The sequence below is a fragment of the Micromesistius poutassou genome (genome assembly GCF_964030765.1).
Source record: "Micromesistius poutassou genome assembly, chromosome: 2".
Lineage (NCBI taxonomy): Eukaryota > Metazoa > Chordata > Actinopteri > Gadiformes > Gadidae > Micromesistius > Micromesistius poutassou.
This window is the reverse complement of record NC_140272.1, coordinates 21,038,712-21,051,135: the sequence shown is the minus strand read 5'-3', so window position 1 is coordinate 21,051,135 and position 12,424 is coordinate 21,038,712. Positions and strand designations below refer to the sequence as shown.

Here is a 12,424-nt window from a genome sequence, read left to right as displayed (position 1 = left end):
AACTTCCAAGGAGGCGAAGCTCCAGACGACCTCAGCGCTGATAGGGACTTAGAAATATTCGATCTCTCACGCTTTATGTACCTGTATTACTTTCACCATTTTACTCAATAAATCCGAAGCCCTCGTGCTGATAGCATTTATCACCTCTCCGTCTCATTTTCTCTGGTCAAGTAGCTAGACAGACCGATTTTTCCCAACAGGGTAAGGAGAAAACATACTTCCTGGGGTGCAAGCTAAGGTAAGCCAGCTGACTAATATGCTAACGTGTTTGTTTGATCAGGGTTAGGGGTAGGGCTATGGGTACGATGCAGTAAAGAGAGTATTTAGATGCATTAAATGTGGCAATATGGTGGCAGCATAGAGGGGGGTGACTCCAGGACACTGGTTTCATTGTTAAGCCCTCAGGAGGTGTCGTGGGCCTAACTTAACGAAACATCTGTGAAAGAGGGTGCCCACTTTATAACCCCAATGAAATGCTGCATACTGCATACTGCTGTTAGTTGGGCCATTTGTCTTGTGTTTTTCACCATTGGTTGGTAGCTTAGTGGCCAGCGTGCTTATAAAGTTGGTTTGGGCAGGGGCTTCTGAACATGTGTTTTCCTTGGATTTTGGCACAAGGGATTATAACATCTGATCCTGTGTATTAATGAAATTCTGTTGGAAGACTCATTGCTCGTTGACCGGAAACGGAAAGGAGGGCTGTTTTACGTTTGGTTGTAGTCTTTTAGTTCAGTTCTAGCCCTACTGTTGAGACGGAGAACCGAGCGAAAAGACTACAACCAAACGTAAACAGCCTCCCTTTCCTTTCTTCAAACTTTTATTGAAATACTTTTTTTCTCAGATTATTTTATTTTCTACAGGCAATGACTACAGTTCTGTCACTGGCTTTCGATCTCTCTGTGAATCTATGCTGAAATGCTGTCTGATTGAGGCCCGCCAGCGTAAAAAGAATATGTGACACCATCACGGTGATCCCTTCAGTGGATATCTGGGAAAAATAAAAAAAATAAAAGAAATCCCACAAAGAAACTCTTCTAGTGCAAATTCTTCTTCTTTCTAAATAGTAGTTACTATTTCTGCAATAACTTCACTTATGGGTGTATTTAGTCTACTAATGTTAAACTACCGTTTACCATTACTGTTCTGCCAACGGCGTCATCGTCAACTACAACTACTGCACTTACAGCACTCACCACATTTTCTGCATTCATTTTCTTTCGGAAATGCATTTTATAGTTCATTAAGAAATCCAAAATGTGATATTGTGTTGTTTTCTTGTGCTGTTGTATGCCTGATTGTAAGAAGTGTGTTCACATGAGGCTTGCAATGCAATATTCCAAAGGGTTGATGAACTTAACCCCTTTTTTATTTCTTTAAAAACTTATAATTGTGATGTGCAGGTCCTCTACCATCCACCAGGGGGTTCTGCAGCTCCCACCCCTAATTCACACGGCCTCCAGCAACATAATTGGTTGAAACAATGAGAATACGATAATTAATCTAGTTGACTAGATTTGATACTAATTTCCATTGATGAGCTTCTGCTCATGTTACCTCTTACGCTCAAATTAGTAGCTCTTAACTTTAACAACAACCCCTTTATTAGACATCCTGTTAATGTCTTTATCTCTTTAGTAATCTGAGAAAGATTAGAACAAAGAAAAGAACAATAGCATGAACAAACTGTACTGATTGCTCGTCTCCCCTTTTTTTTAACAGAAAAAGGCCTGGCAGCCTCTGGCACTTATCAATTGGCCTTCAGGTTTTAACTTTTGCATAGACAAAGACTTCTTGCCTGTCAATGTGCTGCTGCATTTGGTTCTCTCCTATATTTGGCACTGATGGTGAACAATGCAGCTGTTCACATAAGCTTGAGCAGAGCCTCACTGACGTGTTATGGCTGCATTGCATGCTTAGTTTTTTTTTAGCTCCGGCTTGAGGCCTATTTTCGTAGTAACACTGGATTTATTAACTTAAGGGTCACTGACTTAATTCCCCAAAAGGTCAAGGGAGATTCATTACACAACCACCCAGAAAAAGCTGAATCACCAAATACATAACGGTATTGAACGTAGTAAACTTGGATGGGGAAGTGTAGTTGGTCGAGAAAGTTCAACTAAATTAATCTATATTCAAGAGTTTAACGTGGATGTAACAGGGGCTGACCATAAAACTTAGGCTGACCTAAACCTAACATTTTACAATAAGGTGCGCAAAAACATGGGTAGTTACTGAGGAACGAATGATGAACGACCAGGACCCTAACTGGGGCCCTACGTGACAGTTATTCAGTAACTACTGAGGAATTACTAGTAAACAGACTAGGGGACTACTGTAGTCGTTACTGAGTAACGAATGATGAACGACTGGGGCCCTAACTAGGGCCCTAAGTGAGTTATTCAGTAACTACTGAGGAGTTACTGGTAAACAGACTAGGGGATACTGTATTAATTAATCATTCTGTGAATTAGCAAACTGACAAATTTTCCTGGGATTTCACAATTAGTTATTCAATTAACAGGGCACAGACGGGATGATTGTTATATTTTAATAAAGATATTCACAATACATACACACAATCCATACATTAATATTCACATTTAAGGTTTATTATGTGGCATTAGTAATGTTGAAGGCTTAAAAGCCATTGTCCACCGCTGCAGGGCACACTTTAAACCTGCCGCCCTTGGTTTCAAGCGCTGCTGAGGGCTGGCTTGGGTCCCACACTGGATCGACTGGTAGAACTGGATCTGACTGATGAGTTGTTACTCATTCGCGAACCATTCGTTCACCAGTAGTTAAGCTTTTTGAATCATTCGGTTATCAGTAGTTAAGTAGTTGATTTCTTTCCTGAATCAATTCCATGGTAAAGTCTATGGGTGTAATTCGTAGACGGTCCCTAAAACAGATAGCAGCTGGAACACGTCATTGTGATTTTTCTCGATATGATGTCCTAAACTGTCCTCAACATACTACACCCGTAATGTAGTGCAATTGTGTTGATGAATCAGATTGTGTGGTAAATCAAAACCGAATATCCGGTAGTGATGGGAATTTCGGCTCTTTTTAGTGAGCCGGATCTCTTGGAACGGCTCACCAACAAGAGCTGGCTCTTTCGGCTCCCAAACGGCTCTTCATATTACCGCTTACTGTATACCTTTTATAATGGTGCCATGCCGTAATTCCGATTCTCATTTTGACATGTGCGCGCGTGTTGACCTTTGTGTTCTCACACTGTTCAAAATGCATCCAAATGCTGCTTATTTTCCTTGTCTCATTCATCTTGTACTCACACGCTCGCACTCGTCTCTCTTATCTTTTCCTCCTGTCAGTCACAGGCAACGTGTATCGCGCATCGAAATCCCCCGCCCCTCGCTGCTTGTTCTTGTGATTGGTTGCTGGCTGCCATGCATGCGCCGTGACACGCATAGCACGCGTAGAATGAATGCATGTAGCACCCGTAGCGCGGGAGAACAAAAAAGACAACAGCTCGCGTTCAGGAGCGAGAGAGCCGGCTCTTTGAGTCGATTTGTTCGCGAACGACCCATCACTAATAACCGGCTGCTAACTTGTATGAGACAGCTTGCTCTGTAGAGCTGCTCTTTAGCATCGTGCTAACCGGGGCTAACAGAGCCTGTCCCCTCCAGTCCTATTAACTGTATTTATGGGACAGAGCCTGATTAAATCCGGATATTTTAATAAGTTGGGTGTTATAGGTTTTAAACTACATGTCAGAGTTGTTTGAATGACAGAAGCTCCGCTAGCTCGATGCTAAAGCGCTAACCGGAGCTAACAGAGCCTGTACCTTCCCGTCCTATTAACTGTAGTTATGGCTATGCCTTTTGTTCTTTTTAATATGACCAAACACAATGGCCAGAGGACCAGCATCCTTTCTTAACCGTGCAAACAAAAATAAACTTTGAGTTTTATGTTTTTTTATGTTCTAGAAATGTTCATTAATTGACAGTCCTGATGTTTATTTTCTTGTCTTCTACTACTTTATTACAGTATGGAAGGGGAGATTTGGAGGTACCTGGTCAGCCTGCAAATCCCTGGTGTGGAGACTGCCGGGAAACCGCAGAGAGGACACTAAGAGCCATCTCTCATTCATCGAGTGGACTCATTGGTGGGCGAATGACCACAAAGATGCTCCCCTAGTCAGATTGCTGCATGAAATTCGCCACTTATTCAAATTGTAAAGGTTGAAGCAGTCTGCATTTTGGTCACTTGCCATAACACTGTCATGTGTTTTATCAAATGGTTTAGTTTATTTTATCAAATTTTGTTGATGTAGACAGCTTTTGTATGTCAGATTTGTTCAGCGTTCAGTGCCTGTTTGTGAGAAATGCATTGTTTGAAAGTTAAGCCGTTATTTATGTTTCATTTTAATATGCCTTGGTTTGGGGTTGGTTTGCAAATGAGTAACAACTCATCATCAGTCAGATCCAGCTCTACCAGTTGATCCAGTGTGGGACCCAAGCCAGCCCTCAGCAGCGCTTGAAACCAAGGGCGGCAGGTTTAAAGTGTGCCCTGCAGCGGTGGACAATGGCTTTTAAGCCTTCAACATTACTAATGCCACATAATAAACCTTAAATGTGAATATTAATGTATGGATTGTGTTGTGAATATCTTTATTAAAATATAACAATCATCCTGTCTGTGCCCTGTTAATGAAATAACTAATTGTGAAATCCCAGGAAAATTCAGTTGCTTTCATTATCAATTGGTCAGTTTGCTAATTCACAGAATGATTAATTAATACAGTATCCCCTAGTCTGTTTACCAGTAATTCCTCAGTAGTTACTGAATAACTCACTTAGGGCCCTGGTTGTTCCTTATTCGTTACTCAGTAACGACTACAGTAGTCCCCTAGTCTGTTTACCAGTAACTCCTCAGTAGTAGTAGTAATGAATAACTCATTTAGGGCCCCAGTTAGGGCCCTGGTCATTCATCATTCATTACTCATTCGTTCCTCAGTAACTACCCTCGTTTTTGCGTACCTTACTGTAAAGTGTTACCCTAATTTCAATTTCAAGTAAACATTGATGATTAGGATAACTGTGATCCCAGCTGACAGGTTAGCCTCCGCACAGACCACCAGCCAAAAGCAGCTGTTAGCGGCACATCACCTAAAGACTTATAGTCACACTGTCGAAAATAGTGCTGAATTATATGTGTATTTGTTGACAATACAAAAAACAACTATCTTGTAGTGTTACTGGCATTCGAAAAAGCGACTATTCATAACATTTTTTGCATGTACATTACTTAAAATAAATAATTAAAAGTTTATTGTTAACTTTACTTCCCCAAAGAGACTTCCCCAAAGGACAGAAGATATGAGGACACAATGGTCAGGTCAGTTGTACTTTTGAAAGTTTTTATATGTCAAGCTTATTTTAAGTTTGTGTCGTACTTCCGATAATAACATTGCTCTGTTAACATTGCTCAATGAAGTAGTTTCTGTATGGACTGTAATAAACACAAAATAAATATGAACATTGTTTTTTAAGGCAAAACTATTTAAATAGTTTGGTTCTATTTCTAGTTTGGCTATAACGAGATCAAGTCAATCAACACAACGACTGCGTTCAGTGTATAGCAATATTTTGACAATATTTCATCACGGATAATGATATTCAATGTTTTCTTTTCCTCATGAAGGACATTGTGTGGCACCGTATGTCACCGCACGTCACACTGAATTCAAATATATGAAATGTCTCTTAAACATATTCATTTAATTTAACATTTGTTCCATCTTATACCCAACTCCAGATGGAGGTTTCCAGACTAAGATCAACAAGCTTAGAGACAAGTTTTAAGGGAATAGATGATTTGAATAGCGAGCTGTAATCGACAAACTGAATACTCATGTATTCCCTTTGTGTGTTGCCATGGCCATAACTTCATCCATGGCCCTGTTTAGTCTGAACCAAACAGGGCCAAGGTGTCAGGAAGGTCTTTTGGAGGAAGTGGTCTGGGCTTTGAGTTTAGTGTGAATCTTCAGGCAGATTCTTTGGTTTCTGGTTGGGGTAATTGCAGACAGTTACGCCTCATACCCACTGTACACGTCCGTCGACGGATCTCATTGACTTTACATGGGACGCTCCCGAAATGCATTGTGGGTCCGTCCGTCAAATCGGCTCCGTCTCTTGCGTCCAAAAGTTGAGAAAAGTTTAACTTTTCAGGCAGCAACGGATCCGTTGGCCAATCAGATCGCGTTATACGCACGTTATACACAGATCGTGTTTTACCCCATGCGTCGGACACGCCCACTCTCTTCCGTCGACGGACGTGTACAGTGGGTACGAGGCGTTACCCTGGAAATCCCTGGAGTTCTCGTGAGAGCACAATTTGAATTTGCTCAGCGAGTCACCCTGGGAATGAGCAATATACTCACTCCCCGATTCCCCTGGATCCGAACATTAACCAATCACATCTGTGTATCTGATATAGGTTAGCCATCTGATACCGACCGGATACGGCAAGAGTCTTATCTATTGGTTAACTCCGCTGGTCTGGATACGTCACCCCTTGTATTCTTCTGATTGGTCGTAGTGTTATCCAATTGCGTGCAGTGATATTTTCAAATGCATGCTTGATGCCGCCCCTCGAGTTGGGCCATTTTAATTACTCGTTGCCAGACCCAACAGCTTTCTAGATGTGGGTCTGGATTTCCAGGCTAGCAGATAGTGGCTTTTGCAGTGACATCGTCAACGCGATCCCAATATACACTGACCACAGGCCAAACCTGTGCGTTTTGGATGTGGTGTGTAAAAATACAAAGCTACAAGCCATTTGGCAAAAAATGACACACTGTTTGTGAGTTATTAATTCAAACATAACCATTATTATAATCATTATTATAATCTATTATATAGATTAATATAATATAATAATATTATATTAATCTGAAGTGGCCACCATGGTCGTGAGGCATTTGCCGCTCTCCATCAACCTCCGCTATGGTGTACATCAGGTAGCCTGCTAGACACGCTGGGACTTCTTTAACAATTCAATAAAATTACTTGTACATTATACTGCCATACATTATTTTATATAAAACATGAATTGGAGAACTGTCTTTATTGCCGATGCTTCCTTGAAATGTACCAAAATGGAGGGACTTGTTTCCTATGCAGCCATATTACCTCTATCTGCCACCTATTTCGGAAGCAACCTTGCAAAAGAGACCAAGCCAATAAAAAGTTAAATCTTACCCAGTAGAGGACGTCAGTCCACCCTTGAGTCGTAATGCACTGGTAGACGGTGAGCATGGAGAAGCCGAGGTTGTCAAAGTGGGTGATGCCACTGTTTGGGCCAGGCCAGCCAGCTCGGCACTCTGTACCGTTGATGGTACATCGGCGTCCGTTTCCTGCCTGTGCACATGGAGAAGCCTTCTCATTCTCCACCGTTGCAATAATATCTGAAGGGACAAGGGAAAGGAGTTAGGATAGGTTGAGGCAGTGCATCTGCACCCTTGTTAAGTGAGTATTTGTGGGTTCATATGCACATTTAAGAATGTTTTTGTACTGCATACTTGTGCCTGTGTAATAGCAGGTCTTGTGCATCTTGCACTTAAAGAGTTCCAGACCCATGATTGAGTAGATGGTGACCATGAAGAAGACAAGGAGTGTAATGTGGAACAGAGGCAGCATTGACTTCATAATGGAGTTCATCACCACCTGCAGGCCTGGAGGACAAACATTGGCATTGGATCTCAACAACACTAGTAATCAAAATGATAATAATGTAAGAATAAAACATCTTCAAATGTCCGCTTCCTTACTTGGGACTCCGGAGACCAGTCTGAGTGGTCGCAGGACTCTGAACGCTCTGAGTGCTTTCATGTCAAACCCACCGCCTTTCTCTCCAACCTGAGCCTCCACTCCACTTAAGTGATTAATAGCATCCATTGCTACTGAAAACAACCTTGGTAGAGCAGAGGAATGTCACGTAATTTCCATTACTAGACACAGTATGAAAACCTTGGTAGATCATGTGATAGACACAGTAGGAGTGACATAACTTAGTTAAGGAAAATGTATATTTAATAATTTAAAGATTTTTAAAAAGGTATATAGAAAAGTGCTGATATCTTAATACATACATACATACATATGAATACATAAATCATATGCAATTGCATACTGATTAATATATTTATACATGTTTATTTATATAATACATTTCTTTACAGTATCACTTTCCCTCCAGGTTTTTAATATCCTAAAATATTCTTACATTTATCTTTAAATTTAATCCACATGTAATCAAATTCAGGTTTGTTGTTGCTAACTCCATAACACATAACACATCCTTAAAACATTTTTTAAGACTATTTTTATTTTTTTTACTTACCCAACAGACACACAAACAAAGTCTAATATATTCCAGCAATTTCTTAAGTATGCATCTGCATGAAAAAGGAAGCCATAGGCCACTATCTTCAGGAAGCATTCTACTGAGAAGATGAGGAGGAAAATGTACTCCAGACTTTCCTGTGGGAGAGAAATACAAAAAACATTAGAATGACTTTTATTTACTTTTGGATTGTTTCACTTTATCTGTTTTTCCATACATAAATGACAGGTTGTCAGGCACCTAACATGGCACTTGTAATTTAGTAAATGAACTGTTAAAGGTCTAATGTCTCTAATTTCTTAACATGGTTATTTGTCTTATTTGATCGTCAACATAGCAATAAAAAAAAAGTATAACACCACTGTTGAGCTATGTGCTCTTATATATTATTATTGATTAATACTTCAAGCTGCAGGATATATAATCTAATTTGTTAGAATGTTACATTCCATATTCCTTCATTACATAAGACATATCGGCAGAGATCATTGTGTGCTTGTATTACACACGTGACGTCTCATTTGGTTAGTTCACTGAGTAGTAGTTTGTGTACGTGAACTCCGTCATCCGAGAGCACGCCTTAGCTACTGACGCTTGTCCAGTACTGTGATGAAGATATCTACTGAGCGGCCCTGTATTATTCATATGAATGAAGAGGACATATGGAATGTAGATGAGGTAAATGAAACAGAAACCGCCTCAGTGTGTGGATGTGTGGCACTGTCTGCAGCTGTGGTTTATTTTGATGTCCACGTCCAAAAGAGGGTTAAGATCCTCCGACACACATTTCACAGACAACATCGCTCAGATCAACGCTCATATAAAAAGACAGAAGGCTACTAAAATAATATCAGAGAGTTGGCATGGGTCGTAACCATGGGGATAACAAGCCCTTAACCCTTACCCCTGAGGGTAATGGACTATTGCGGACAGCATTTTATCCAATTTGTCCATTACTATTATGAGGACATACATTGAGGGTATACATTGACAGGCTGTTATTGCCCCAGAGGATTACATTGTAGCCCGAGTAAGAGTAAGGCTGCAGTGTTCTCAATACTGATACATAAAACATGTGCTGTCTGCGTCAGTCCATTAGACCGAAGATGATCTGAAAACAGGGTCCAGATTGCAAAATTAAAAGTTATCCTTTAATGTTGGATTTGTCCCATTATTGAAAAACAATGCACACCCTTGGGATGGTATTGACCAATCAGAATCCAGTATATAACAATGCTGTGGTATAACTTCAAATAACCTTATATAAATTATACATGTGAAGATGAATGAATAACATACCACACCATTGTTAAATACGGGACACATGCCTTTTAACAGTTAAAAATCAATGTAATGCCGCTTTTCCACCGACAGTACCAGCTTGACTCGACTCGATTCGCCACGCCTTTTTTGCGTTTCCATTGGCAAAAAAAGTACCTGGTACCTAGTACCGGGTACTTTTTTTTAGTACTACCTCCGTCGAGGTTCCAAGCGAGTGGAGTAGGTACTTTTGTGTGACGTAAACAGGCTGCTGGTAACTGATTGGCCAGCGGCTGTAAATGGGAATAATCACTCAAAGTTAAGTTGTGTCCGGCGTGGTTGGAGTCCACAAACCCGCTCCTGAGGGGGACACTGATCAGCGTTTCGCCATGTGTGTCGCTCCTTTCCCGGGGCTAGAGTTAGGCTGCGCGTGGTTGTGTGTGTTGGGCGTGGTTGTGTGTCAGTGTGTATACAGTGTGTCAAGACTATTTCCTAATTCCCGGGAAAGGTTATGATGGGAAATAAAATAAAATAAAATAAAAAGCGCAATGACTGCGCGTCTATTGTTGTCATACGGTAACGTTGATGGAGGCGAAACTCGAGCCCTAGGAAAAGAACGACACTAAAACGAAACAGCGAAACGCCGATCCTCCAGAGCCGGTCCGTGGAGGACCGGCTCCATCAACGTTAGTTTCGCCTCCGGAGTTTCGCCTCCATCAACGTTACCATATGACAACAATAGACGCGCAGGCTTTTTATTTTATTTTATTTCCCATAATAACCTTTCCCGGGAATCAGGAAATTTGATCAGATTCAGATTTCCCGGGAATCGCGTCTCCCGTGATTAAAACCTAATGACGACCCGCCCATGGTGGAGAGGTTCTTTTCTACCACCCGCCCACATTGAAGACGTACTTTTTTAGATGGAAACGCGCCTGGAACCGAGTCGAGTCGAGTCGAGCTGATATTGTCGGTGGAAAAGCAACATAAGTGGGGCGCCCCAGTGGCGCACTGGGCTAAGGTGCATACGGCCTGGGTCATTTACTGCATGTCCTCCCCTCTGTCTTCCACACTTTCCTCTCTATCTCTCTCTATAATTAAGCTGAAAAAATGCAAAAAAATTTAAGTAATGTAAGTTAGTAAGTAAAATGTATTTATAAGGCACATTTAAAAACTGTTTTCACAGGCCAAACGTATATATATTTACAGAACACGGCCAAAGGCTGCGTGTGCCTCGCCATTACGATACATCCACTGTAAACACTAGCGCATGGTACCGTGGCCTAGTGATGGGTCGTTCGCGAACGAGTCGGCTCAAAGAGCCGGCTCTTTTAAGTGAACGATGGGAGTCGGCTCCTGAACGCTTGCTTGCTTGCTACGGGTGCTACATGCATTCATTCTACGCATGCTATGCGTGGCAATCACGAGAACAAGCGAGGGGCGGGGGATTTCGATGCGTGATACACGTTGCCTGTGACTGACAGGAGGAAAAGAGGAGAGAGACGAGTGCGAGCGTGTGAGTGCAAGATGAATGAGACAAGGAAAAGAAGCAGCATTTGGATGCATTTTGATCAGTGTGAGAACACAAAGGTCAACGCGTGCGCACGTGTCAAAATGAGCGTCGGAATTACGGCAATGGCACCATTATAAAAGGTATACAGTAAGCGGTAATATGAAGAGCCGTTTGGGAGCCGAAAGAGCCAGCTCTTGTTGGTCAGCCGTTCCAAGAGATCTGGCTCACTAAAAAGAGCCGAAATTCCCATCACTTGGCCGCAAGCTGCTCAGGGCCACACCCCTACCCTCCACCTTGACCCGCCTCTAAAATAACAGCATGTTTGTGGAAAGCTCATTGTGGTACTGGCTCGTAGTGACTGTAATTCTGCACCAAGGCTGAATTTCTTGAACATCTTCAAGTACTGTATTAGGGGCCCATTAACATCTATATAAAAGCATTCATAAAGTAGCATGCCATGGGATTTTTAAGAAAGCAAAAAATCTTTTCACATTATAAATAAATATTGCACTTAAAATGCTACGGTTTACCTAAATAAATGAGTGCCTAAAATGACAATTCCATGTCTTTCTTTCATTTGCACTAAAAACATCCCTGTGTCATGTTAATGTCCCGAACCCCCTCACATAATCATGACACATCGCAGAACATCTAAGGACCCATTCCAATAACATGGGATTATCAATAAGACATTATTAGTGTCCATAAGTTTGTTTATTCAATCCATTGGAAACCCGCCTCTCTGAGTGACGCCGTGAATGAGTTTCAAAATAGAAGTTTTGACAATCAAGTGCCACCCCAAATGGCCTGAGCTGGGCCCCCGAGGAATAACGTCCTGGCTACGCCCCTGCTAAGGGACCTGGGAGCTGAGTGGTGATGGATGAGATCTGTAATGTAGGAAGGGGCCAGACCATTAAGGGCTTTAAAAACCATAAGTAGGGTTTTAAAATGAATTCTGTGGTGAATGGGCAACCAGTGGAGGGATGCTAGGATGAGGGTAATATGATCCCGCTTTTTGGATTCAGTCAGCAGCCTTGCTGCAGATTTCTAGACCAGCTGGAGGCGAGAGAGGAGTGATTGAGGGAGTCCTATGTAAAGGGAGTTGCAGTAATCCAGCCGTGATTTGATGAAAGTGTGAATTACTTTTTCCAGATTGTGAAATGATAAATGGGGTTTCATCTTAGCAATGACTCGGAGCTGGTAATAAAAGCTTTTGACTACAGCAGCAATTTGCTTGTGCCCTGGGACAATATTTTAACTATCATAACATAAATAAAAAGCCAA

General features: G+C 41.5%; 1 protein-coding gene across 1 annotated transcript in view; it reads right to left on the bottom strand.

Annotated features, from left to right (window-relative positions):
• LOC311339017 (dihydropyridine-sensitive L-type skeletal muscle calcium channel subunit alpha-1-like) overlaps positions 1 to 8,487 on the bottom strand; it is a 58,945-nt gene extending 50,458 nt beyond the window's left edge. Inside the window, exons 1-4 of the mRNA XM_084464369.1 lie at positions 8,365 to 8,487; positions 7,793 to 7,935; positions 7,544 to 7,696; positions 7,224 to 7,429 (exon numbers count right to left, since the gene is read on the bottom strand). Of these exons, the coding sequence (XP_084320495.1) occupies positions 7,224 to 7,429; positions 7,544 to 7,696; positions 7,793 to 7,919 (486 nt within the window). The 5' untranslated portion in view covers positions 7,920 to 7,935; positions 8,365 to 8,487. The remainder of the gene's footprint in view (positions 1 to 7,223; positions 7,430 to 7,543; positions 7,697 to 7,792; positions 7,936 to 8,364) is intronic.
• Positions 8,488 to 12,424: the final 3,937 nt, after the last annotated feature.